Source organism: Pseudorca crassidens, chromosome 10, assembly GCF_039906515.1.
Source record: "Pseudorca crassidens isolate mPseCra1 chromosome 10, mPseCra1.hap1, whole genome shotgun sequence".
Classification (NCBI taxonomy): Eukaryota; Metazoa; Chordata; class Mammalia; order Artiodactyla; family Delphinidae; genus Pseudorca; species Pseudorca crassidens.
The window spans coordinates 44,004,154-44,030,694 of NC_090305.1; the positions used below are offsets into that span (position 1 = coordinate 44,004,154).

At 38.9% G+C, this 26,541-nt stretch overlaps 1 protein-coding gene across 30 annotated transcripts in view; it reads right to left on the reverse strand.

The window, feature by feature from the left end:
- Positions 1-10,378: 10,378 nt before the first annotated feature.
- Positions 10,379-26,541, reverse strand: part of DST (dystonin) — a 499,741-nt gene continuing 483,578 nt past the window's right edge. For 14 of the 30 annotated variants that reach the window (XM_067753485.1, XM_067753475.1, XM_067753484.1 and 11 more), the window contains 11 exons: positions 24,843-25,006; positions 23,730-23,892; positions 22,018-22,172; positions 21,772-21,846; positions 20,850-20,867; positions 17,985-18,102; positions 17,015-17,086; positions 15,883-16,082; positions 15,191-15,301; positions 12,192-12,315; positions 10,379-11,400 (listed from right to left, as the gene is read on the reverse strand). In XM_067753485.1, the coding sequence (XP_067609586.1) occupies positions 11,138-11,400; positions 12,192-12,315; positions 15,191-15,301; positions 15,883-16,082; positions 17,015-17,086; positions 17,985-18,102; positions 20,850-20,867; positions 21,772-21,846; positions 22,018-22,172; positions 23,730-23,892; positions 24,843-25,006 (1,463 nt within the window). In that variant the 3' untranslated portion in view covers positions 10,379-11,137. The remainder of the gene's footprint in view (positions 11,401-12,191; positions 12,316-15,190; positions 15,302-15,882; positions 16,083-17,014; positions 17,087-17,984; positions 18,103-20,849; positions 20,868-21,771; positions 21,847-22,017; positions 22,173-23,729; positions 23,893-24,842; positions 25,007-26,541) is intronic. The other 16 variants (XM_067753487.1, XM_067753480.1, XM_067753496.1 and 13 more) reach the window with 5 other exon arrangements.

The window sequence follows — 26,541 nt, forward strand, 5'->3', positions numbered from 1 at the left end:
CCCCTCTGCTTCTTCCCACTGCTTCAATCCCTTGCTCTTCCTGTTGAGCCTGACTGAAAAAACCCCAGCTCCTAACTCTTTTTTTTTTTTTTTAAGAAAGTCTTATCAATTTCCTCAAAAGAAAATTTGCTGAAATTTGGCTTGAGATTATATTAGATTTGCAGATTAATTGGAGGATAATTGACATCTTAACAATATTAACTCTTCTGATCCATAAATATAGCATCTCTCCACTTTTTGTTTTACATTTTTCTCAATGTTCTGTAGTTTGTGTACAATTTTTGTACGTTTTGTTAAATGTATCCCTAAGTACTTTAGTTTTTTGCTATTATAATTTGTATTGTTTTTCAGCTTCCAACAGCTACTATTAGTATGTAGAAATACAACTGATTTTTCCATATTTACTTTATATACAGGGACCTTGCTAAAGTCACCTGTAGCTTTTTTGTAAATTCCATAGGATATTCTATGTGGACAATGTTGTCACCTGAGAATTAAAATAATTTCATTCCTCTTTGCCAATCTATACATCTTTTATTCTTTTACTACCCTTTTGTACTGGACTTAGCTTCCAGTAAGATGTCGAATGGGAGTGGTGAGAGAGAACATCTTTGCCTCATTTATGACCTTAGAGGGAAAGCAATCAATCTTTCACCATTAAGTATAATGTTAGCTGTTCTTTATCAGGTTGAGAAAGTTCTTTTCCACTCCTGCATTGCTGAAACATTTGTTCTCATGAGTGATTTTTGAAGATTGTCAAATGATTTTTCTGCATCTGTTGAGGTTATCATACAATTTTTCTTATTTTTTAGTTGGTTAATATAGTGAAAAAAAAAGTGCTTAGTTTTCTAATGTTAGTCCAACCTAACTTTCCTGGGATAAACTCTATTTGGTCATTGTATTAGTCTTCTAGGACTGGCATAACAGAATAGCACAGACTGGATGGTTTAAAGAACAGAAATTTATTTCCTCACAAGATCAAGATGCTAGTAGGGTTGGTTTCTGGTGAGACTTTTCTTCTTGGCTTGCTGATGGTCCTTCTTGCTGAATCTCACATGGTCTCTCCTCTGTGCATGTGCAGAGAGAGAGAGAGAGAGAGAGATCTTTCATGTCTCTAGGGCTCCATCTTTATGATATCATTTAACCTTAGTTATCTCTTTAAAGGCCTTATCTCCAACTACATTACATTGGGGGTTAGGGCTTCAACCTATGAATTTGGGGGAAAAACAATTCAGTCCATAACTGTCATGATGTATTTTTCTTATCATATACTGCTGTATTTAATTTGCTAATTTTTAAAGGATTGTTGTGCCTACATTCATAAGAAATACTGAAAGTTTTCTTTTCTTATAATGCCTTTGACTTTGGTATCAATGTGATGCCTCATAGAATGAATTGTGAAGTGTTTCTTCCTTTTCTATTTTCTAGAAGGATTTTTGTAAATTTGTTTTTGTTTTTTTTTTTCCTTTAAATGCTAGAATTCACCAAAGAATACAACTGGTACTGGAGTTTTCTTTTGGGTAAAGTTTTTTTTTTAATTGGAGTATAATTGATTTGCAATATCATGTTTCACGTGTACAGTACAGAGATTCAGCTTTATATCTATATAGATCTGTCTCTATATATACTTTTTTAGATTCTTCTCCCTCATAGGTTATTACAAATATTGAGTATAGTTCTCTGTGCTATACAGTAGGTCCTAGTTGGTTATCTATTTTATATATAGTCGTGTGTATATGTTAATCCCAACCTCCTATTTTATTCCTCCCCTCCCTCTTCCCCTTTGGTAACCAAAATTTTGTTTTCTATTCTGTGAGTCTCTTTCTGTTTTGGAAATAAGTTCATCTGTATATTTTTTATTTTTTAGATTCCACATATAAGGGATATCATATGAGATTTGTCTTACTCTGTATGGCTTACTTCACTTAGTGTGATAATCTCTAAGTCCAACCATGTTTCTACAAATGGCATTATTTCATTATTTTTTATGGCTGAGTAGTATTCCACTGTATATATGTACCACATCTTCCTTATCCATTCATCTGTCGATGGACACTTAGATTGCTTCCATGTCTTGGCTATTGTAAATAGTGCTGCAATGAAAAATGGGGTGCATGTATCCTTTCAAATTATGGTTTTCTCTGGATACATGTCCTGGAGTGGGATTGCAGGATCATATGGTAGCTCTATATTTAGTTTTTAGAGGATACTCTATACTGTTATCCATAGTAGCTCTACCAATTTACATTCCTACTAACAGTATAGGAGGGTTCCTTTTTCTCCACACCCTCTTCAGCATTTATTATTTGTGGCCATTTTGATGATGGGCATTCTGACTGGTGTGAGGTGATACCTCATTGTAGTTTTGATTTGCATTTCTCTAATAATTAGCGATGTTGAGCATTTTCTCATGTGCCTGTTGGCCATCTGTGTGTCTTCTTTGGAGAAATGTCTATATAGACATTCTGCCCATTGTTTTATTGGGTTGTTTTTTTGTTTTTTTATTTTGATATTGAGCTATATGAGCTGTTTAGGTATTTTGGAAATTAATCCCTTGTTGGTTGCATCGTTTGCAAAAATTTTCTCCCATTCTGTAGGTTTTCTTTTCTTTTTATGGTTTGCTTTGCTGTGCAAAAGATTTTAAGTTTAATTAGGTCTCATTTATTTATCTTTGTTTTTGTTTCCATTACTCTGGGGGATGGATCCAAAAAGATATTGCTGCGATTTGTGTCAAAGAGTGTTTGCCGGGTTTCCCTGGTGGCACAGTTGTTAAGAATCTGCCTGCCAATGCAGGGAACATGGGTTTGAACTCTGGTCTGGGAAGATCCCACATGCTGCAGAGCAACCAAGCCCGTGCACCACAACTACTGAGCCTGCATGCTGCAACTACTGAAGCCCACATGCCTAGAACCCATGCTGTGCAAAGAGAGGCCACTGCAATGAGAAGCCCATGCACCACAACGAAGAGTAGCCCCCACTCACCACAACTAGAGAAAGCCTGTGCACAGCAATGAAGACCCAATGCAGCCAAAAATAAATAAATAAATAAATTTATTTATTTAAAAAAAAGGTGGAGGAGAACTCTCCACCTTCCTTATTAGAAAAAAAAAAAAGTGTTTGCCTATGTTTTCCTCTAGGAATTTTATAGTATCAGGTTTACATTTAAATCTTTCCTCCAATTTGAGTTTATTTTTGTGAATTATGTTAGAGAATATTCTAATTTCATTCTTTTACATGTAGCTGTCCAGTTTTCCCAGCACACACTTTTTGAAGAGACTGTCTTTGCTCCATTGTATATTATTGCCTCCTTTGTTGTAGATTAATTGGCCATAGGTATGTTGGTTCATTTCTGGGCTTTCTATCCTCTTCCATTAATCTATATTTCTGTTTTTGTGCCAGTACTATACTGTTTTGATTACTGTAACATTGCAGTATAGTCTGAAGTCAGGGAGCCTGATTCCTCCAGCTCTGTTTTTCTTTCTCAAGACTGCTTTGGCTATACGAGGTCTTTTGGGTTTCCATATAAATCTAAAACTTTTTTATTCTAATTCTGTGAAAAATACCATTGGTAATTTGATAGAGATTGCATTGAATCTATAGATTGCCTTGGATAGTATAGTCATTTTGACAATATTGATTCTTCCAATCCAAGAACACAGTATATCTTTCCATCTGTTTGTATCACATTTGATTTCTTTCATCAGCATTTTATAGTGTGCGGAGTACAGATTTTTTGCCTCCTTAGGTAGGTACAGATTTTTTGTCTCCTAGGCATTTTATTCTTTTTGATGAAATGGTAAATGAGATTGTTTCCATAATTTCTCTTTCTGATCTTTTGTTTTTATTGTATAGAATTGCAAGAGATTTGTTTATTAATTTTGTATCCTGCAACTTTACCAAATTCATTGATGAGTTCTAGTAGCTTTCTGGTAGTGTCTTTAGGATTTTCTATAAATAGTATCATGTCATCTGCAGACAGTGACAGTTTTACTTCTTCTTTTCCAATTTGGGTTCCTTTTATTTCTTTTTCTTCTCTGATTGCTGTGGCTAGGACTTCCAAAACTATGTTGAATAAAAGTGGTGTGAGTGGACAGTCTTGTCCTGTTCCTGATCTTAAAGGAAATGCTTTCACCTTTTCACCATTGAGTATAATGTAAGCTGTGGGTTTGTAGTATATGGTCTTTATAATGTCGAGTATGTTCTCTCTATGCCCACTTTCTGGAGAGTTTTTATCATAAATGTATGTCAAATTTTATCAAAAGTTTTTTCTGCATCTATTGAGATGATCATATATGGTTTGTATACTTCAATTTGTTATTGTGGTGTAGCACATTGATTGATGTATGGATATTGAAAAATCTTTGCATCCCTGGGATAAATCCCACTTGATCATGGTGTATGATCCTTTTAATGTATTGTTGGGTTTGGCTTGCCAGTATTTTATTGAGGATTTTTGCGTCTATGTTCATCAGTGTTATTGGCCTGTAATTTTCTTTTTTTTGTGGTATCTTTGTCTGGTTTTGGTATCAGGGTAATGGCGGCCTTTTAGAAAGAGTATGGAAGTGTTCCTTCTGCAATTTTTTGGAATAGTTTCAGAAGGATAAGTGTTAACTCTTTTCCAAATGTTTGATAGAATATATAGGGTCTTGTTTTTGTATCCATTTAGCCAGTCTGTCTTTTGTTTGCAGCATTGAATCCATTTACATTTAAGGTAATTATTGATACGTATGTTCTTATTGTGATATTAATTGTTTTGGATTTGTTTTTTAGGTCTTTTTTCTTCCTTTTCACTTTTGTTCTCTTGTGATTTGATGACTATCATTAGTGTTGTGTTTGGATTCCTTTTTCTTTTTTGTGTATATATCTGTTATAGATTTTTGGCTTGCAGTTACCATGAGGTTTTGGTATAGCAATCTATATGTATATGACTGTTTTAATTTATTCATCTTTTTAAAAATTTATTTAGTTATTTATTTTTGGCTGTGTTGGGTCTTCGCTGCTGTGCATGGGCTTTCTCTAGTTGCGGCGAGCGGGGGCTACTCTTCATTGTGGTGCACGGGCTTCTCATTGCTGTGTTTTCTCTTGTTGCACAGCACGGGCTCTAGACATGTGGGCTTCAGTAGTTGTAGCTCACGGGCTCTAGAGCGCAGGCTCAATAGTTGTGGTGCATGGGTTTAGTTGCTCCGCAGCATGTGAGATCTTCCCAGACCAGGGCTTGAACCTGGGTCCCCTGCATTGGAAGGCAGATTCTTAACCACTGCACTACCAGGGAAGCTCCCTAACTTGCTCATCTCTTAATTTCGAATGATTTCAAATATCCTGCATTTGTACTCTCAGAATTACTGGTTTTGATATATTTGTGTGTGGATGATTTCCCACCTTTACTGTATGTTTGCCTTTACCAGTGAGCTTTCCCATTTTGTAATTTCCTCCTTTCTAGTTGTGGCCTTTTCTTTTCTGCCTGAAGAAGTTCCTTTAGCATTCCTTGTAAAGCTGGTTTGGTGGTGCTGAATTCTTTCAGTTCTTGCTTGTCTGTAAACCTCTTGATTTCAGCTCTTAACTTTCAATTAACCTTCTGCCCCCTCTGTTCCTACACCCAGCTGCACTCTGTAGGTCAGGGTAACTACAGTCCCCTGGTCTCAGCTATTTCAAACCTTTTCGGCTCAACTCAAACACCATAACCTATGACCTTTTCCTTAACTCCAGGCAGGACACCCTGGCTTCTAATTTGCTGAGAGAAATAAGTCAGTGCAGTTAGGTAATGTAACTCCCTTAACTTCTCTTTTTCCATCTTTTCTTCCCTTCCAGTTTTATTGTGATATAACTGATGTACAGAACTGTGTAAGTTTAAAGGGTATCTCTTTTCCCACCTTAACCACCCTTTCTTTTGGTCCTTCATTATCGAAAGGCCTGTCCCTCCCCATGGGACCAATTCCTCCAGCCTGACATCTGGAGAAGACATTGAAAGTGAGGCGATAAACAGGCAGTCCTGTAGTAGCACAAGTGAGAGGTAACAAGGGCCAGAACTAAATTCAAATTTTCAGAGAACACCTAAGCAGGGAGATAATCACATATAACTGCTGGCACAGGTGTGTGTGTGTTCTCACATAACTGGGAGCAGAGGAGAAAGAAAGAGTGTAGAACAGTGATCTCTAAGTTCAGATGTGGCATGAAAACAAGATGTCTGTTTTACATTTCACCTAAGAGGAGGGGGAGGAAATCAACCTCCATGGACATACTACAGACCAACAGTAACATGTGCCCTATGGTGGCACCCACAGCATCCTCTGTGTCTGTGTCCCCAGGTGACAGGTGGACACAGTGGTTCTCGCAGCATGTGTGGTAGACTGCACTTTATCTGTGTCAAGCAGGGTGAATGAACACATTTTATCATCTCTTTTTAACAAAACAATCTTTACCAAATGTGGCTTAAACAGATCCCTGCAAATAAACTATGGATTTAAGACACTTAGAATGCAAGAAACAAAGAAGAAAAAAGCAGAGAAGACACTCCTAGAACAAGCCCCCCCCAGTCACATCATGAGTTAAACCAGGGAGGGTCTCATCAGATTTGACAAGATTTGGACCAAAAAGTTGTCAAGACTATTTGAAATAAGTATATATTCCTACACCGGTGTTGTTAAGTGTAAATCTGACACTAAGATTATATTGAACCTTGAGAAATTAGCTAATGATAATATATGCAAAAAATATCTGATAAACACATTGGAAGAGTTTGCTCAGAAAATTCTTATTGCTGGAAATATGCTGTCAAAGAAGTAGGGAACCCACTGGCAGAAAAGATAGAGTCTATAAGGCTGTGGCAACTGAAATTCCTGGTCTTTGCCCTGGGGCAAAAGTCGCTCTTTTAGGGTGAGGAACTTTTAAAAGAATATTTTATCTGAGGATAACTTTTGAAAACTTTTAATCTCTTTTTATTCTCATCTCCTATGCAGTCTTTAATTTCAAATAATGGGGTACAATAAAAGTGTGGGTAAATGAATATGAAATTGCTTTGAACACATTTTGCTTTGCATGCTTTTTTTTTTAACATCTTTCTTATTAGAGTATAATTGCTTTACAATGGTGTGTTAGTTTCTGCTGTATAACAAAGTGAATCAGATATATATATAACAAAGTGAATCATATATACACACACACACACACACACACACACACACACACACACACACACATCCCCGTATCTCCTCCCTCTTGCATCTCCCTCCCACCCTCCCTATCCCACCCCTCTAGGTGGACACAAAGCACGGAGCTGATCTCCCTGTGCTATGTGGCTGCTTCCCACTAGCTATCTATTTTACATTTGGTAGTGTGTATATGTCCATGCCACTCTCTCACTTCATCCCAGCTTACCCTTCCCCCTCCCCATGTCCTCAAGTCCATTCTCTACGTCAGCATCTTTAATTCTGTCCTGCCCCTACGTTCTTCAGAACCTTTTTTTTTTTCTTAGATTCCATATATATGTGTTAGCATACAGTATTTGTTTTTCTCTTTCTGACTTACTTCACTCTATCCTGTTCCTTTGATCTATATTTATGTTTTTGTGCCAGTACCATACTGTCTTGATTACTGTAGCTTTGTAGTATAGTCTGAAGTCAGGGTGCCTTGCATGTGTTCTTAATTTAGCACATAGGAAGCAGAAGCCAGAAAGATTCCATATGTTTGCTGTCGTTTATCCTGACAAGATATTCAACATCTCCATTGCACCAAAATTATATGAAGTCAACCAAAGTTGTACAGTTGGGCAGGGTAGGTCAGATACTTCACAAAGCCATACAACTCATCTATGACTCTATTCACATCCAAGTAGATTTTGGTGACCATCAAGTTAACCCCTAACAAGACTCAAGGAAACCTAGTTACTAAAGTACTGAGACAAGTTTAGTGTCCTTGCTTTCTTCATGGCCCCCAGAGGTAAGTTCCCGGCCAGGCGGCCACCTCATGAGACACACACAGTAGCTTGGGCACTTGCAAACGTATGGTTGGTGCTATCAGATCACTTGTTTGACAAAAAAGCACAAGCATTTCAAACCACGTTGTCCAAAAAGGAGTAAATGACTATACCTCATCCCGATTTCCCTTGTTGCAAATACGTGAAGCAAGCTTAAAAAATGATCAAAAAGGAAACAAGATCCTTTCCCTGCCTCTCTTCCTCTTCATTGTTTTACGGGTCAAACCCCAGCAGCCAACAGGGCACTTCCAAGCCCCTCCACCCTTATTTGCCATAAAAGGAACCAGATCTGAGATTTGTCCAGGCCCATCCCCTTCTGCACTCCATTTTTTCATGAGAATTAGTATTTATTTTTAAGGCAAAAAAATCGACTCCATGATTCAGCTGCCTTAACGCTTAAGAACCGTTCAATTAATTAAACAAGGAGGCCTTTAGATCCAAGTGGCTCTAATGCCTCAGGGGCCTAGGAAAACAAAAACCAAAATCTAGTTCTGTAAATGCCTCGAGGTTATGAAATCAAAGCCTAAGGACAGCCAATCACAAACAGTCAACTGGGCTCTAAGTGACAGCCATTCAATAATTTCCTGGCTCTGCCTCTGCTTTTTCTCCTGTTGGTGGACTCCTAACCACTTCCGGTTTGGCGCTGCCTGATTGGAACTGGATTTTGCTCAAGTAAACTCTTAGAATTCTTTAATAAAAATTTTAATTTAAGAATAGTTGATTTACAATGTTGTGTTAATTTCTGCTATACAGCAAAGTGATTCCGTTTTATATATATATTCTTTTTCATATTCTTTTCCGTTATGGTTTATCACAGGATATTAAATATAGTTCCCTGTGCTGTACAGAACCTTGTTTATCCACCATATATATAATAGTTTGTATCAGTTAACCCCACCCTCCCCTTCCACTTGGCAACCACAGGGTCTGTTCTCTATGTCTGTGTCTGTTTCGTAGAGCTCCTAAAAATTCTTAGTATGCCTCAGTTTATCTTCTAACAGAGCCAATCTTTAAGATGTTTAGCATTGCGATTCATTCCAATGTCATGTTTTTAAAATAAAAAGTAGGAAAGAAAACAAAAAAGAAAGAAAGACAAAAAGAAAAGAGAAGGAACTGTGTAGCGAAGAGGAGGGAAACTTCCAGGAGGACCTCAGAAGTCAGCCTGAGGCTCTGGGAAACAAACATTCAAGAGGAAACAAATATCAGGCATCAAAGTGTGAAAAGCTCCCCAGGAGGACAATTGCTGGTAGCTGGAAGCAGTTCCTTAGGACTCTCGAAGTATCTTTCACCACTTCCTACTACAAAAAGCAAATTCCCTAGCTCTTTATCAGGGGCAGCATTCAAATGAGCCCAGATAAAATTATTCCCTTAAATTTGTCTTTGAAGTGGAAATGTGATCCTATGCAAAGCACCAAAGGAGTAACAGCAATTTCAGCTGCCTTCTCAGATGAGGTGTTTACAATCAAACGCATGAATTACAGCAAGTGGTCCCATAGGTTAGAATCACCCTTCCCATCAAGGGCATGCACTTGAGACCCATGCTTTGAGAAAGGAGTCACTTAAAAGCGGCACCTAATTTCTGTCTCCGGAGACTCCAGGCCCTTCAATTCAACGCTGGCCTCCATGAAAAAGACCACGTGGGGAAAACACAAGACTATCTTAACTAACTCCTGAACCCAAATGCCACCAATGCCGTGTGCTGAAATGAATTTACAAAGTCACAGGGAGAACTGTGACCGGTCATACCCAAAGGAACCATCATCTGCCATTCTTCTAATTATATTTGATGCCATTTTTATATTTAAGAAAATTTTATCATTTGATTTTTAAATGTACACAGGAGGGAATGTAACTACATTACCCTGTCATACATCCCCTGGTTTCAGTTCATGTTTTTTAGTGATTGATTTAGTTATTAGCTTTTTCCCCTTGAATATAAGAGCGCCTCAGTGTCACCAACAGAGGCTGGCACATGGTTGGTACATATTAAAAATATTTATAGAATGGTTAATGTTATTTTATCATTTCTTATGTATTATATCCCTGTGTTTTTTGTCCCCCAAACTTAGCCTGTCACACTGTTAGTAAAGAGAGATCGTCCATATAAGCTTTATTTAGAGCAAACAGAAAAAGTTCACTTTAAATAATCAGGTATGCCATATGTTCAAGTGAATATGTTTTATTAAATGCATACTAATATCTTCCTATAGTATGTGAGTATACATAATAAATTAAAAGGTTTATATTAAATATAGATATAATACCAGAACATGATTACTTCAGATGAGAAAATCAAAATAAACCCATTTTTAAGTAAGTCTCGTTTGGTCACTCCAAATGGATATTTGCTCATAAAAAAATACACTGACTTTTTCTCCCTGGGGAAAAAAATTAATTCCATAGCAATGTAGTTAAGGGACATGTTTTATTTCATAGCTTTTCTGCAAGCAAACTTGCTTTGATACAAAATGAGTTCAATGGTACAGGTGCTACTGTCCACTCAAGCAAAAGAAAACCTCACATTTACATGAATGCACTTTATGATGATATTCTTACAGGATAAGAGGGCTCACGTCCAGGACGCCTCTGGCCTCAGGTGAAGCCATGGCACAGAAATGCGCAAGAGTCTGGGAATCTCAGAGCATGGGCAGGTGCAGAAAGGAACTTTCTGTGAGTTCTCCGTCAGGTACAAGGTTAAGAACTGCGGCGGGTGTGTTTGTCTTTTTGCCCCCCATCTTGCAGTTTACACTTAGATCATCTTGGAATAGATCGCTGTGGGTGTCTTTTGGCTTTTCAGAGTTTCCAGAGAAGCAAGAAGGTGTCCTGAGGTATCCTTCATGTTAGCTCCCAGTGGAGGGCTGGCTGTCGGGAAGTCGTGGACTTACCTGCAGGTATAGTGATCTCAGGTGTGCTCCACACGCTCAGTGCAGAAACGTTAGTGCCTATCAAACTCTCTCCCCCCTCATGGAGGATGTGACTAAAACCCCAGACTATCTGATCCAAATTATACAGATAAAAGAAAAAGACAAATACACAAATAAGGCCATCTGCAGAACTTTAAACTCACCTCTTGCATTATTTCACAATAGTCTCTACATCATATGTTACATCTTTCAGACTTAAATAGTAAAGGCTTTAGGAAGGACAGTGGTAGAACCAACTGCACTATCTCTTGGAGGACTTGTCCAATTTGCTGGCAGGTGATTTCCTCTGGGGTGTGGGGATTTTGGAAGGCTTGGCTGCGGACGGCCGAGAATCTGCTCGGGGCGTAGGCCTGTGTGTCTGGGGGACAGTCTCCACGTCGGAGCACACGGACTGGATTTCCGAGATGTCAAAGTCTGATGCATCACTGCCTCGGCGGCTGCTGGCCCGGCTACCAGCTTTGCTGCCAGCTCGGCTTCCTGGTCGGCTGTGGGTCTTCTTGGGATCTGAGGAGAGAGGGCAGAGATGGGTCACCCTTCCTACTGCATCCAGCTGCCACCGATTCTTGAAACTCAGTGCCACCGTTTAACCTCAGTCAGTTTTCTGGACACCCAGTAGGCGCTCAAGAAATACATGTTGATTTCATGGCCTTGCTCCCACTCTAAGTAGATGAAATATACAAAAAGCTCAATTTACAAACAAAAAGCAGGTTGGGGGCTACCCCACTTAACATGGAATTCCATTTACCACACACAGACATAAGGAATAGATATATCCCTTGAGACTGTGTTTTCCAAAGTTTGGCAGGTATAACCCAGGGACATGTGCAGTATGAACGCACAGCACAAGTTTTGCCTAGGATAAGTAATTCGAAGCACAAAGGAATTGAAGACAAAAGACTTGAGAGTTTAAAGAAGCTTCAGGCTTGCTGTGCTTAGGATCCCCGGGGTCAGGGCCAGTGCAGCTGGGTTTTTCCAACCACCCCAAACAGAACCCAGTGCAATTTCCAAGCAGCAGAGGAGGCCAGACTTTCGGTCGGAAGGGGTAGATCCTGCCACAGTTTTTCTTCAATTCCACAGTCACTGTCTCATCTTTCTCTGGTACTTTCCAAAAGGGATGTTTGAGTCCCTTATGCCCATGGCTCACTGATCCCCTACCTTTGATGGAGGACTGGGACCACTTGTCATTTCAGAAGAATACAGCAGCATTGATTTGTCTTCCCCGATTAGGAAGAAATGGGATTTTCATATTCAGATCACACTGCAAAGCCACGAGAGACGGAACGCAGCAGACTCACCAGCAAACTGTGTCCGTACTCGGGAAGCTGCGGTTGTGATCAAGCCACTGTCTTCCCCGGAGTGGAAGCCTTTCCCTGATAAATATCCCGGAAGTCGAAGCTTGCTTCCCTGTATCGGCGTTCCCTGTGTCGAATCAGGGAAAAGACATTTCAGATATTGCTCCTGTCCCGTGATTCTCCACTGACACCACTTCACAGATGGGTGGGAACCCTCCACTAGACACTCAGGAGGTGAGGAGGCATGGGGTTCTCACTTGCTTTTCTCCACTAATTTCTTATTCTCTCCCTAAATTCAGAGGGACCCCTCTAAAGAAAATGAATTCATGTTGGAGAGAAAACACAAAAGTGGAGAGTCCCCGAGGAAACACAGACAAACTCTGAGTATGTTAGTATCTTTCAGATTGTCAGTGAATTATCACAGAGTTGAGAGAGTAGAGCCAAAAAGATGATGGTGGCTGCATGGTCCCGAGAGAAGACTGGCCTCTAAAAAATCGTGCTTGGACTCTCTGCTGCCTGCAAGGTTTTTAGGGAACTAGACAGAAATAAATAAACAGAAATTGAACAGGAAGAAAATAAGGAATGCCTAGACAGCCACCATTTAAACAAACATAACTGCCAAAAAGAGAAAAAAGCGACATTCTGTAACTTGGTAAGATGTCACTTCCTCTCTTGGCTCCGTCACTGTCTACGGTCCTTACAAGATACCTAGGCAATGTTTGGGGATGATTCTCTTAAAATTCTTACAGGAGTTTGCAGAGAATGTCTAAAGTAATCACAACTATGACATTTTATTCTAAATCTAAAATCATTCACGTTTCCTGGATCACTACAACATTTTGGAAATTCTCCCAAAGTTAAAAAAAAACAAAAAACAAAAACAAATCTGGGAAGTATAAAGACATCATATTCCTCAATGAACTCACAGTCAGGGAGCTGTTTGGAGGAAACAGATCTAAACAATTACATATGCTTTTTGAAAAATTAATTTTCCTTTATTAAATAGTTTTAAATGTTTAATAATAAAGCATATGTAAGACCTTTAGATATATCAGGGTTGCAATTTATTAATATTAATGATATTCATAATTCATTTACATATGTATTCTCTACATACATTTAAATATAGGATTTATATAGAATTCGTATACATATAATACTTGGGACTTCCCTGGTGGCCCAGTCTGCACTCCTATGGTAGGGGGCAGGGGTTCGATCCCTGGTGGGGGAACTAAGATCCTGCATGCTACTCAGCGCAGCCAAAAAAAAGATGCTTAAGCATTGAAAATACTCTCACTAGTCTAACCACAATTAATCCTCACACTTACCTACTCACTTTTTCACAACTGTGAAAGAGGAGGGCCTGAAGAGGGCAGTAATTTGCCCGAACTCTGACAGCTCTGCTCCAGTTAAATTCCTAACTCAGAATCTCAACAACCCAGGAGAGAGTGAGGACTCACAGGTGATGAAATGTATCACTCAAGATGACAGTTCATTACCATGAAGGACCAAGAGCATTCTTTTCAGATGCCTTGATATTCTGATTTTATAGTCACAAACCTACCCCGTGCTCTTAAAGACCCTTCCATAGAAGGATACTGTTGTTTTGCCTCATGAGGCTATTTGAAATGAAACCTAGCTTTGTATTAGCCAAAATAATAGACTTAAATTTGTGGGGGGGGGGGGTTTCCACTTTTCAAAAATTTGAACAGAGTAGCACAGCCCTGAATATTTAAAGCAAACATGTCACTTTAGGTTCCTTCAACTGCTCTCAGTTTTGGCTACAAGAGATCCATCAGAAGCGACAGACGCCTCAGACGTAACATATGAAATTAACATCACTCACTTGAGGGAAGGGGGAGAAATGAGGGGCTGGGGGATGAGGAAGAGTTGAGGAATGGGCTTCTGCCCCAACTCTATACCACCATCTGCAATTTCCATTTCCATCATTTCAATCTGAGTCAGGAGGGCAATGACATTTTCTCTGCCTACCTCTCATTATGAGTGTGAGGGTTACATAACAGATAAGAGTTTTGAAAAGCATAAAAGGCTTTTGAGAGGTACTAAATTAGTTTTATCCAGGAGTCCTTGCCTTTAATATGAAATACCTCCTTGGTTTCAATAACAGTTCTTTAGGGATTTTTCTCCCTTCCTTATGGTGATTCTAATCAAATATGTGATTTATTTGGTGCCTATGTTTATCATTTTACAGAGAACTTTCTTTAAAAGACGTGTGGTTGACTTCCAATTGAATATAAATGATCTGATATATAAGTTAATCTCGGCAAATTTTATATCTCCTAAATATCTTATCCCCATATAGCATGTCATTTAAAAAAGTGAGAGGGTCCTGAAAAAAATCATTAAGTCTAATAAAGATACATACCTTTTGAGAATGACAGATAACCTTTTGCCTATCCGAGCCCCCAGCCCCTTGCGCTGGTAACTAAAAGGCTTGGGGCTCATCCACCCAGTGTTCTTGGGCAGAAATAGACATACCAGACAGTCAGAAGGACCTTGCCCAGAGAGAACACTCAGTCCACATTCTTTTAATTTAAGTGATTCTCTTGCAAATGATACTGCCTCTCACTCTCACCTAAAAAGGGTTACAGCATTTCTTGCCCAAATTATGTCTAGAAGCAAAAGCATACCATCAGCTTGAAAAGAAACCTGACTTAGGTCTGGGTATAATCTCCTGTATGTCACTCTCCCAGGGGAGAAAAGCAAAATTAAGTATGAGAAAGAGAACAGAGAAACAAAAAAGGCTGAGAGCCTGCAGAGGTGACTAGGTTAGGCTGACGCCCTTTGAGGAGCTATAAACCGTCTTTTGTGTTCACCCCTTACTCTCACGTTCCTAGGGTTGAGACTTATTATATAGAAGTCTGTAAAAAGACGACCTATTATCAAAAGTACATTTATTAAGGGTGAGGTGAAGCAGTGTTAGTAGGTGATCGTTTCAGTTAAAGACGGCTGTTAGGCTGGAATCTGGGGCCTTACAATACCTCTGGAGATGACATGGGGAAGTCTGAGCACTCAGCTGGTTTACAAGGAGTTGACACCTTGCTGTTTGTCAACCAGGGTTTACCATAATTGCGTGTTAAAGGATGGAGAATCTGTATGGAACAATGGCAAATCAAACGTAAAGGACGGCAGATAAAAAAACAAAGCCACGGAAAGAGAGATTCACAGCCATTCATTTCACAGTAAGAATGATCATCATTAAAAACAAATAGATGGACACCAAGGGGGGAAAGCGGCGGGGGTGGTGGTGGGATGAATGGGGAGATTGGGATTGACATGTATACACTAATACGTATAAAATAGATAACTAATAAGAACGTGCTGTATAAAAAATAAATAAAATTCAAAACTTAAAAATAAAAAACCAAAAACAAATAGAAAAGGTCTGATGGCAAATCATATACACCAAAAACATGAATGAAGCTTTAAAAAGAAAAAACAATCTGAAAGGTAACCAAAGCCCCTAAATAGATCGTCTTTATATGGGCCACAGGGCAAAAGCACACGCGCACGCGTGCACACGCACACACACACTTTTTAATTCTTCATCTTCCATATTGTGAGAAGGGACACATTTGGAGAAAGCTGGTCCTACAAATTCTAGGGATCCCCCCCAAACATTCAAAAGCATACTCTAGACAGTGAGCGCAGAGGAAGAGGAAACGAGTTCTACCTTGGGTGTGCTGGTGGCAGGGACCTGTGGGGAGGCCGCCTGGCCAGCCTGGCTGGACATGGATGTGGACCGGTTGGGCGAGGCTCCCCGAGATGAGGGCCTCGATCTTCGGCCCCGAGGCCGGAAAGCAGCCATTCCCTGACTGGCTCCATCCGCCAAGATGAACTTCTCCCTTAGCTCCATGTTCGTCCTTCCTTTAGCTGGATGACGGAACACACAAGGCACACAAACGAAAGGAAGGAAAAAAAAAGAGGGGCTCAGTCGGGTGCGGGGGGGAGGGGAAAACTGCCATCTGGCGCCACAGACCACGTGGAGGATTGCAAGAACACCTTTTTGCCATGCCAACTCCAACTCAGCATCACAAAAAGTCAAATGCATTCCTTTACAATGCATTCCTTTCGGATACAGGCCAGTTGGGGAAAGAAAAAAATAAAAGTGTGTTTATTCTAACACTAGACACCAGCCAAGAGTAACCACTATTAAAGAGAGAGTCAGCATGAAAATGACAAGCTCATGCTCAAATATTGTTAATCCACCCACTACTGATGCCTGCAGGGTTTCACTATGCCATCCCCACCCTGAGGGGACAAGCCAGGGAGGCGGGGACTGTGTCTTTTGCGTGTACTACCGAGGTCAGGAAATTGCCAGTCTTTCACCATCGGGATTAATTGGACAATTACACAGAATGAGAGATGGGTTGTTAATCATGACGACGACACAGAAACTTTCAGGTTTTGCACTTTCAATGAGGCGGCTAGTATTTTTATTTTATGCCTTAAAAACTTGGTTTTACAGCATGCAAAATAACAAACAGCAGACCCCAGGATCCGTGAGGTCATCTGTGATGCAACACTCACACCAACACACGTGCACTCGGAGAAGGCGCCGCCAGAACCCCGTGTGCAGGGTGTTAGCTTGTGTTTGATCACTTACACAACCCCTACATTTGCAACACCCGAAGCGTGTTGAAAGTCCAGAATTTCAATTTGGAAGCACCAGCTCAGCTGGATGTGAGTTAAGCCATACGCGATGGATGAAGCATGTTATTTTAAAACAAAACGATTAAAGCAAGAATGTCAAAGTAGGAAAGAGGAGAGGTCAGAGGGGAGAGGCAAAGAGAGGGGTCGCCAACCTATAGTAGGCTGAGTAGTAGTAATTGAAGAGTTTGATTCCGAACGTAACATTTTACTCCCATGATGATGAACTAGAAGAAATGACACAGGATACCAATCACATTCAAGAAAACTGTTAGCAGGAGAAGAAACAAAGTACAGTAGTTGATTATGCAAGGGTTGCTCAGATTGGGCCTTTAGCGCACAATTTAGGAGAAAACTGGCCCTGTGAAGGGAAACACTCAAAGGTCTGACTCAGGATGAAAAATGTACTTGGAAGGCTTCACCCCAATTGAGCTAACTTTCCTAGGCTACCCCACAGAACACTCTGCATTCTCAATTCTTTGTTTCGTAAATGGAGCTGCATTACCTTCAGCTGCATTATTTCCAAAATATAGAAGGCAGGCCTGCTGACTGGCTGCTGGGAACGCACTCCCAGATACCTGAGAGCTATGGTATATTATGTGTGCATATTGTTAAGGCTCTAATCTGTAACTTCAAAATTCAGAGTCAAATTAGCAGTTCATTATTTAAAAAAAGTTTTCAATACTGCTTTCCTCGCCTCCCCCTAATTTCACAAAAACTTCTGCTTTTAAACTTTTACTGTACGGTATCTTCAGTCTTCGTCACTCAATTTTCTTTCCCCTTACTTTGCTACTTAACGACAGAGGAAATCCTTCCCCTGGTTGGTAGAACTGCTCATTTTGAAACTTGCAGATGGGAACGCCTCACAAAGGAAAATCTATTCTAGTGTTTCCTGCCTCCCAGTCTCCTAGTTATCCAGGAGAAGTAAAAAAAAACTATGAGAGGAACACGGTTTACACAATTGCCACAAGTTCTTTGGGAACTTCAGGCTGACAGACCAATGTGAAACATTCCTTACTGTAATAAATGACCAAAATTAGCCCCACTGTGTTTTTGATGCTGGAAAATAATTCAAGATCGATATACTTTCGTGGTGTTATTATCTTGACATAAGTATCTCCTTACCCCTGCAAGGATCATTTTTCACTAAGAACTCATCCAGGGCCATCCATCCACCTCCAACACGAACCATCACAGTACTTCGCAGGATTCGGACAAGCCGGAGTTGCTGGGAGTCTCCAAACTGGGAAGAGGAAGAAAGAAGACCCTCTAATTGTCAAGAGGAAATCTCAAAGGATGAGGTGCGATCTGCGTAAGCAACCAACTCTAACTTCTGGTTTAGTTCGCAGCGATTAGTAAAATCTCAGAGAAAGGGGTTTATCATGATCTGCGTTAGACGGCTGCATGCTGATTTAGCCCAAAGGAAATAGTGTGGAAAAAGATAACAAAGGTTATCACAGTAATATTGAAGCTTTCTTCTAAAAATGATTTTTCTCTCTTATGACGGAAACAACGTTAGTAAGGCAGTAATGGAAAATGTTTCTAGAGATTAAACACAGCCATGAAAATAAGCACTGGCCCAGTTGCCCAGGGCTTCCAGGAGGTAAGATGATTCTAAAGAAAATTTAATAAACTCTGATTCTTCTTCATGAAAACTTCCTCTTACACCTGAAACTGTTTTCCACTGAAATCCGTGGGAGAAATCTTTATAAACTCATTCTGTTTTCTCTAAACAGTTCTGACTTAGAGAGATAAAGTAGTAAATGATCATGACTAATAAAAATTTCACGGTTAAATAAAACTTCTGCATCACTAATGATCTGGTAGGCTAATTTGTTAAAGGCTGGATTCATGTGCCATTTTTAGATTACTGTAATATTAGAACAGTCACTGACACATTAGGAATGATACAGCTTTCAAATCTAAAAGGCTTTTCTTTAAAGCTCTATATACCAAAATTGCTGACACTGAGAAGCACTTGTCTTTTTCTTGCCCTTTCAGTGGATCTCCAATCCTATACACTACAGATTCTGCAGGTCTTGAATAAACGTCTAGACTACAGGTAGTTTCTGGTCATAAGGTTTATTTATTACGAAAGCCCATGAGAAATGATTTTATACTTTTAAATCATTTCTAATAAGCTCGTGTCCAACTTATAAAAACCACCAGACTGAATTTCATGGTTGCCAACCCGGTGGATACCATAGCAAAATGAACAGTCAAGTAGACATAAATAGCTTCTTTTTAAGGCAGGTAACATACAATTGTGACTACTTGTCTGGGCTCATGAGGGATAAACAGAAAACGTGAAGTAGAAACAATCTGCTGCTTTTCATAAATTTTAACACTGAGTTTCAGGAAGAGAACACTAGGACAAAGCCAACCATTCCAGACCCTGAAACTCAGAAAGGACTTGGAAAGCATGTAAAATGCACCAGTGGGACTCAGGCGTTTACATCAAACCTTTTCACATCACTTTTTCTAAAATGGTTTTTAAGCCTTGAGACTTCAACTTTCCTGTAGTTGAACCTGCTCTAGAAATGTAAATTAAAATTTAAAAATCAAAATGCATATTTATTTTGTTAGAAAAAATTTGGTGCTGCTAATAAGCAAAGGGAAAGGAGGGGATTTAAAGAAAATTACCCTTAAGGAACCAGATAATTAGACGATACGCTTTTGTTCCAAGACTATGTTCAAAACAAGTTTTAAGGATATAAATATTTATTTATATCATCATATAAAGAATATAAAAATATTTTATAGAGATATTTCAATTATTTCCATTATAATAAACATGAATGACTTTAAATTTTATTTTGAGAAGGTATTCTATGACAACTACCATTGTCTTTAGAATTTCCGTAATCTTCTCAACAGCTAAACTGTGAGACCAAAAAAAAAAAAAGGACCCTAATGTTGTTCTTTGTGCTGTGAATTAAATCTTTTGAAATATTTCATCCTTTCCATAAACAAAAGATGCTATCCCAATTACTAACTCAGAAAATTACAAGAACGGAAAAGTAACTTTTTATGGAAGTTTTCAAAACATCTATTCAAAATAACTGAAAATTTTTATTTGAAAAAATTATTTGCTTGCAATAAATGGGGAGAATAGGTAATTTGAAACTTAAGATGTAATATGGCTTAGAAACTGAGGGGCAGAATAATAGCTAATAGGATATGGTCAGGTACTATAAATAGCATGGTTCTTTCCAAAAGCACAGAGTAAAAAACTCTCCTTGGTTAAATCAAAATCTGATTTCTCTTGTCTTCAGTTCTAAAATTCTGATCATGATGCAGTGTCCTGGACAATTTATCTTGACTTAAATGTGAGGTCAAAATGACATAAAGTATGACTAAGATTTTGTGTAAGTTATAAGAGAAACATTTCCTCAAAAGGAATGACATCATTTAAAACCTCCAGAGTTAAAGTTTCTACTCAGGATGCAAAGCCCTAAATCAATGAATTAGGGCACAGGGAAAACAGCTGCTTTGGAGAGATCACATCACCGTGGCCAAGTGCCATGGTGACCTCTCCCCTGCGCTGTTTTTCCAGGTCACTGGCTGGATGCTGGCCCTTCGCTAGCTACCTTATACCAGGGCATACAGCTTCAATGGCCAAACACCAACGAGGCCACACAGAGATGTGTGGACAATCAACTTTGTGTTGCAATGAATACTTGTATACAATAGATGAGAATAGTATTATTAAAGACAGGAACTGAAAATTGCATTTGTAACACTGTACCCAGCCCAGCTACAGTTGATTATCTGGTTTGCTTAAAGGTAATCTCCTCATTTGAGACACAAGGCAAAAAAGAGTCCTGGATCAAGGACACTTATAGCGTATACAGAAACACCACGCCAACCAACAATGTAGTAGCTAGGGGGACAGCATGGGAAAGATTGGCCAGGGCAAGCTTTAATGACTATGAATTAAAGTTAAAAAAAATTATTGGGAACTTGAGAATACATTCCACTGGTTTATACCTGATTTCCCAGGAAGAACTGATAAAAAATGAAAAATGGAAGAAAGACATAATTAGTTCAACAGGAAACTTTCTATATGACTAGAACACACACACACACACACACACACACACACACGTACAGACACACATGCTCACACTTTGGGTTTCTGGATATAGTATCTAGTTTAGAGATGTGCAGGTACCCATTTTTCTCAACTTCAAACCAAATAATCAGAAATTTTTCTTTGCAAATTTTTGTGAAAGTCTTTGGGTTTCAAATTTAAGTTAAAAATTCAAATATGTAGATGAATATTTTTCAATGTGGAAATATAAAAGCAAAATGAATAATGTTTCATTTATAAGTAATATACTGTAGGAGGGAATTTCTGCACATTTCCTATCTAGCTACTACAAATAAGAGATGTTCCAAAAAAAGAGAAAAAAGATAGAGAAAGAGTGACAAAGTCACAAGGGTCTTCAAGTAATTGTTCTAAAGAAGGTGAACTGAGTTACTGAGATGTAAATTTTTTTAAATTTCTGCATCAGTGGAAAACACTACCTCTTTTTCACATTTACAAAAATAAGTAAACATTTTAACTTCATTTCCTGGCTTGGAAAAGCTTTGTTACTGAAAATATGACAACTTACCTCTAATCACAATAAAATATAAAGTAATTCGAAGCAACCTAAATATATGAGATGTATTTTTCTGTGAATATTTTTCTCCTTGAATGGATGTATCATACATGTCAGAGATATGTCCTAATATACAAAATGCAAGCTATCTTTATATCATTAAAAATGACGAAAGATGGAATTTCATATACCATTATATTTGATAGAAGGTAAAAATAAATAACTGGCATTCCTGGGAAACAATGCAGACAAAGTTTTTAATTTTTATCCTTTGAAAGAACTACACAGCTATTTTGAAAACTTACCCTGTATTTGTTATCTCCAATCTGTTCAACTTGGAATCGTTTTGCACATTTGCACTTAGCTACCTGCCTTGTCACCTGCCAGAAGCAATGATAAAACAGTCACTTTCACATTAATATTACATCGTGGCATCCTTAAAACCTGTACGCAACAACTAAACATGGAAATAAAACAACTGCATGAATTGTACATGGTATCTGGGCAGAACACACAGTGCTTGTTCTACCCGGTGGAAAGGTAATGAGTACCTCATCTTCAATTTTGTCAGCATCCGTGATAGGTTTGTATGCATCTTTATTTGGGTGAAGGGCAGCTACAAATTCATAGTAGTCGATGTATCCATCGCCATCTCTGTCAAAGATGTCTGCAACTGCACTCATCTCCAGACGACTGGTAGGGAACTCTAACATTTTCAAAACAATGGTAAGTAGTGCTATTGAGGAATAACTGACAAATAAAACTGTAAGATATTTAAACTGTAATCATAATAATTTGATACACGCACACATTGTGGAGGGATTTCCCCCCATCTAGTTAATTAACACATCCATCACCTCACATGTTTATCTTTTACTCTTTGGGTTTTTTTGGGTGAGAATGAATTTTACTCTCTCAGCTAATTCCAATTATACAATATGGTGTTATCAACCACAGTCACCATGTTGTACAGTAGATACTCAGACCTTATTCATTTTATTGCTGAAAATCTGTACCCTTGTACCAACCTCTCCCTATCTCCTCCATTTCCCAGCCCCTGGCAATTATTTTTCTACTATCTCTGTGAGTTTCACTTTTGGTTTAGATTCCACGTATGAGTGATAATTAAGATATTCTCAGTATATGTCATACTCTGGTCGCAATGAAAGTTGGTAAGAGCTGCTACTTACAATAACATTTTACAAAAAGATTTACGTCTTAAAGAAAAAGTAAATAGCATTAACTTGTTAATTCTGCCGTAAGACATTCTCGATCGCACATTTTAATTGTAGTGTGGCCAGTTAAATGATTAGGATGATCAAGTATATTACAATCCTTAAAAAAAACAAAAACAAAAACCTGATTTACATCACACAAGCACTATCACTACATATGTGGCCTAAATTTACCTTTAACTACTATTAGGATGAATCTTACGAAATGGCTGTTTTTCTAGGCTAAAAACTGTTTAATATTAGCAAATTTCATATGGTTCAAGTACCACTTAAGGAATAATTTACATGAAATTTACTTTAAGAGTGCTTCTAGTAACATCTGCCAGAGAAATCACATACATGTGATCAAAATAATCTATCAGGGCTTCCCTGGTGGTGCAGTGGTTGAGAGTACCCCTGCCGATGCAGGGGACACGGGTTCGTGCCCCGGTCCGGGAAGATCCCACATGTCGTGGAGCGGCTGGGCCCGTGAGCCATGGCCGCTGAGCCTGCGCGTCCAGAGCCTGTGCTCCGCAACGGGAGAGGCCACAACAGTGAGAGGCCCACATACCGCAAAAAAAAAAAAAAAAAAAAAAAATCTATCAAACAAGAAGGGGGCACATACCTTTAGAATTTTTATAGCCTTCTAATTTCCTACTAATGACAATATTAGATCAGAATGTGAACTAAAATAAAAAAGAGAGAGACTGACTTGCATTTACTGATTTCCCATTTTATGCCAGGCAACACAATCTAAGAATTAAGTATTATTAACCTGATTACACTAAATAGGGACACAGCTCCAGTGGAGAAAAGGAGTTTATCTGTGGTGACACAATTAGTAAGGGTGCCTGACTTCAAAGCCATAAATTTTAACTAAGGACAGTTTTTTTGTTTTTTTTGTTTTTTTTTTTGAGGGCAATGACTTCACAGCCAAGTTTAAAGGTGATGTTTTATTAGTAACACAGGTTTACTGGCTCCACAATTTTAAACTGTGCTTATTTTCTTTAAAAATTACATCTGTTATGGCCACCTCTCTTGGGACTTACTTGAGGAAAGAATCCCGTCAATAAATTCTTGTCGGGTTATTTTCCCATCCTGGTCTTTATCGATCCTCCTGAAGAAGTCCATCACTCGAGATTTCTTGTGATTCATCCATCGCATGTACTTTTTGCGCCAGACATCGAAATCAAAGTTGGCAAATTCCCTTAGCTGAAGAGGGCAAAAGGCATTTTGCCTGAGTTACTGCTGTGCTCAAATTATATCTTACACAATATGAATAACGTTATTTCGAATGATCCTCTAGATAACAAAAATTATATAATATGAATAATGTTTATAATGATCCACTAGATAACCAAAATTATCTTATACAATATGAATAATGTTATTTTTAATGATCCTCTAGATAATAAAAATTATTATCTTATACAATATGAATAACGTTTTTAATGATCCTCTAGGTAACACACAGATCATTCCCTCCAGGAAAGGTATCATCTTGCAAAGGGGACTTGAACATTTTTTCTCTAAAGTTTATTCTGTTACTGTCACTGTTTTTTCTTTACAAATAGAGGAAACAAAACTCCTCAAAAAGTCACACTGAAAATTTCTGATAATGCCGAACTCACAAAGGTGGTGTGGCCCAAGGTGACAGGAGCTCTGTACCCCAGGGAGCAGGCCCAGCTGAACAAGACCGATTTTACCTATCTTATTACCCCTCACGTCTCTGCCACCAGTCGCTCCTAACTCCTCACCTTCTAAAAATTTACCAATTCTAGAATCTGACACCCTACACTTCAGATCACAGAGTATATATGAATAAATGATCTGCATTATAAATGATTATAGTTGCCAGAAGATGCTGTCAGCAAACATACGTCAAGCCAGATCTTTTCCGAAGGAGTCAGCTCCTGATTATGTTACAACATACCTGTTTTTGACTTTGATTCCCTAAATCCAAGGCCCATATATCAGGGTTTTTTCCCCCCATAAAAACATTCATACCTGTGGCTTTAATTTTAGAAGTAAAATAAGCACTCAGACATCAAGAGTTTTCTTATCTATTATTAGAAACGTTGAAAAAAATCAAGATCTTGGCAATGTGTTCCGGTGAATGAGGGCAGATGACAATATGGTACCCAATGTAAGAGTTTTCTCACCTCCTCCAGTCTGTCCAGGGCGTCATTAAGCTTCCTCCTCCTTTCCAAGGCGAGCAGCCAGACTTGCTGCCACTTGCTCACCAGTAAGTTGACCCTGGGATTCTTGGTTTCGATTTGTGTCTGTGACCCAGAGGGATAGAAGCTTGACGCTGGGAAGCGTTTTCCTGTTCAAACATAACTTGAGTTAGGATGGCAAAGTCTCCAGGGTTTTGAAATACATTAAGGCTTGACCTTTACTGTTCCTTGTTCAGACTGAATCAACTTCATTACTAGCTATGATGTGAAGAAACACCCTAATTTAGGTGATGCACGATATCAGGGTCAAATGTGTTTTACTTAACAAGGGTCGCACACCGTTCAGAGACAGCAGAGAAATATTCTTGACGGGAGCCCTGAAATACTGGAAAGTTCTCTCAATACATTTATGCTTCAAACATTTTCCAGCCTAAAATCCTCACCACTTCAATGACAAAGAAGCATCCTGCAGTCCTCCTCTTTGCTACTGCCAGGGCACTGCAGTGCATGTGAATCAGTTTGGGCAAACCCAGCTGAGAGGAGGGCAGGAGGCACTGGGCGGCTCGCCAGAGTCAGACCAAGATACCCGACAAATTCCCAATCAAGTACGGAAGTGTGTGATTACGGTCCCAGCCTTCTTCCAGGTCCATTTTCCACTGAGATTGTGTGTTTCCTGTGCATCGTCTCATATCCTAATTTACTGCCTTCCTAAAGTTTCCTCCCTCTTTCTAGTATTCACAAGTTTCTATAACTTCACAGAGCAATTATCTCACTGCAGTTTCCTCATCTAACTAAATCGTTCAATGTGACCTAGAAAAATAAATCACTGGCCTAAGCTTTCATAGGAAGTTAGCATCCAAGCTGAGATTTGCCCAGAATTCCTAACTCCCATGGAGTTACATAAAAATATCAATAGCTAATATTTATTGAGCATTTAACAGTATTCCAGGAAGTATGCTAAGCACTTCATACACGAGCTCATTAAGTCCTCACCATAGTCTAATGAGGTTATAATTCTCCCTTTCCACAGATGAGGAAATTGAGGCTCAGAAGGGGTTCAAGTAACGTGTCCAAGGTTGCGTTTCCCAGATGCTGAGGGGTGGGGACAACCAGGCAGTCTGTGTCCAGAGTTCCTAACAACTTTGTTACCCTGCCTCCTTGTGCAAGACACGACTATGACAGATCCAAAACCACTTTTCTTTAGTAAGGCACCATTCAGAAATATACAAACTGCCTGGTATAAATTGTGCTGCTTCTAAATCTTATCTGAGCTAGCTATTATTGTATTTAATGTCACTTCGCTGGGTCAAGACAGCCTGAGAAGTCAGTAAATAGAGCCTCAAGTCAAATGAACATGAGGAAAATCTATCAGATTGCTGGTTACTAGTGAACAGTTAGGTCATGAACTTTATCCAGGTCATGGTCATTCTTGTTCCATTCCACTTTAAGGTTATTTATATAAGAGAAGCAGAATGAGTCAATTCAAAGGGGGTGATGACTTCTGTTCTTGTTGAAAGTTATTCCTGATTTCTTCTGGCTAATCTGAAAGATACACTTCGAGCAAATAAAGTTACACATATAGAGACCTGGATTTATCCTTTCCTTTATTTTTAAATAAGTTGCTATAATACTTAGCCCACATATTCTTTCAAGAAAACCTTTTATGGGACTTCCCTGGTGGCAC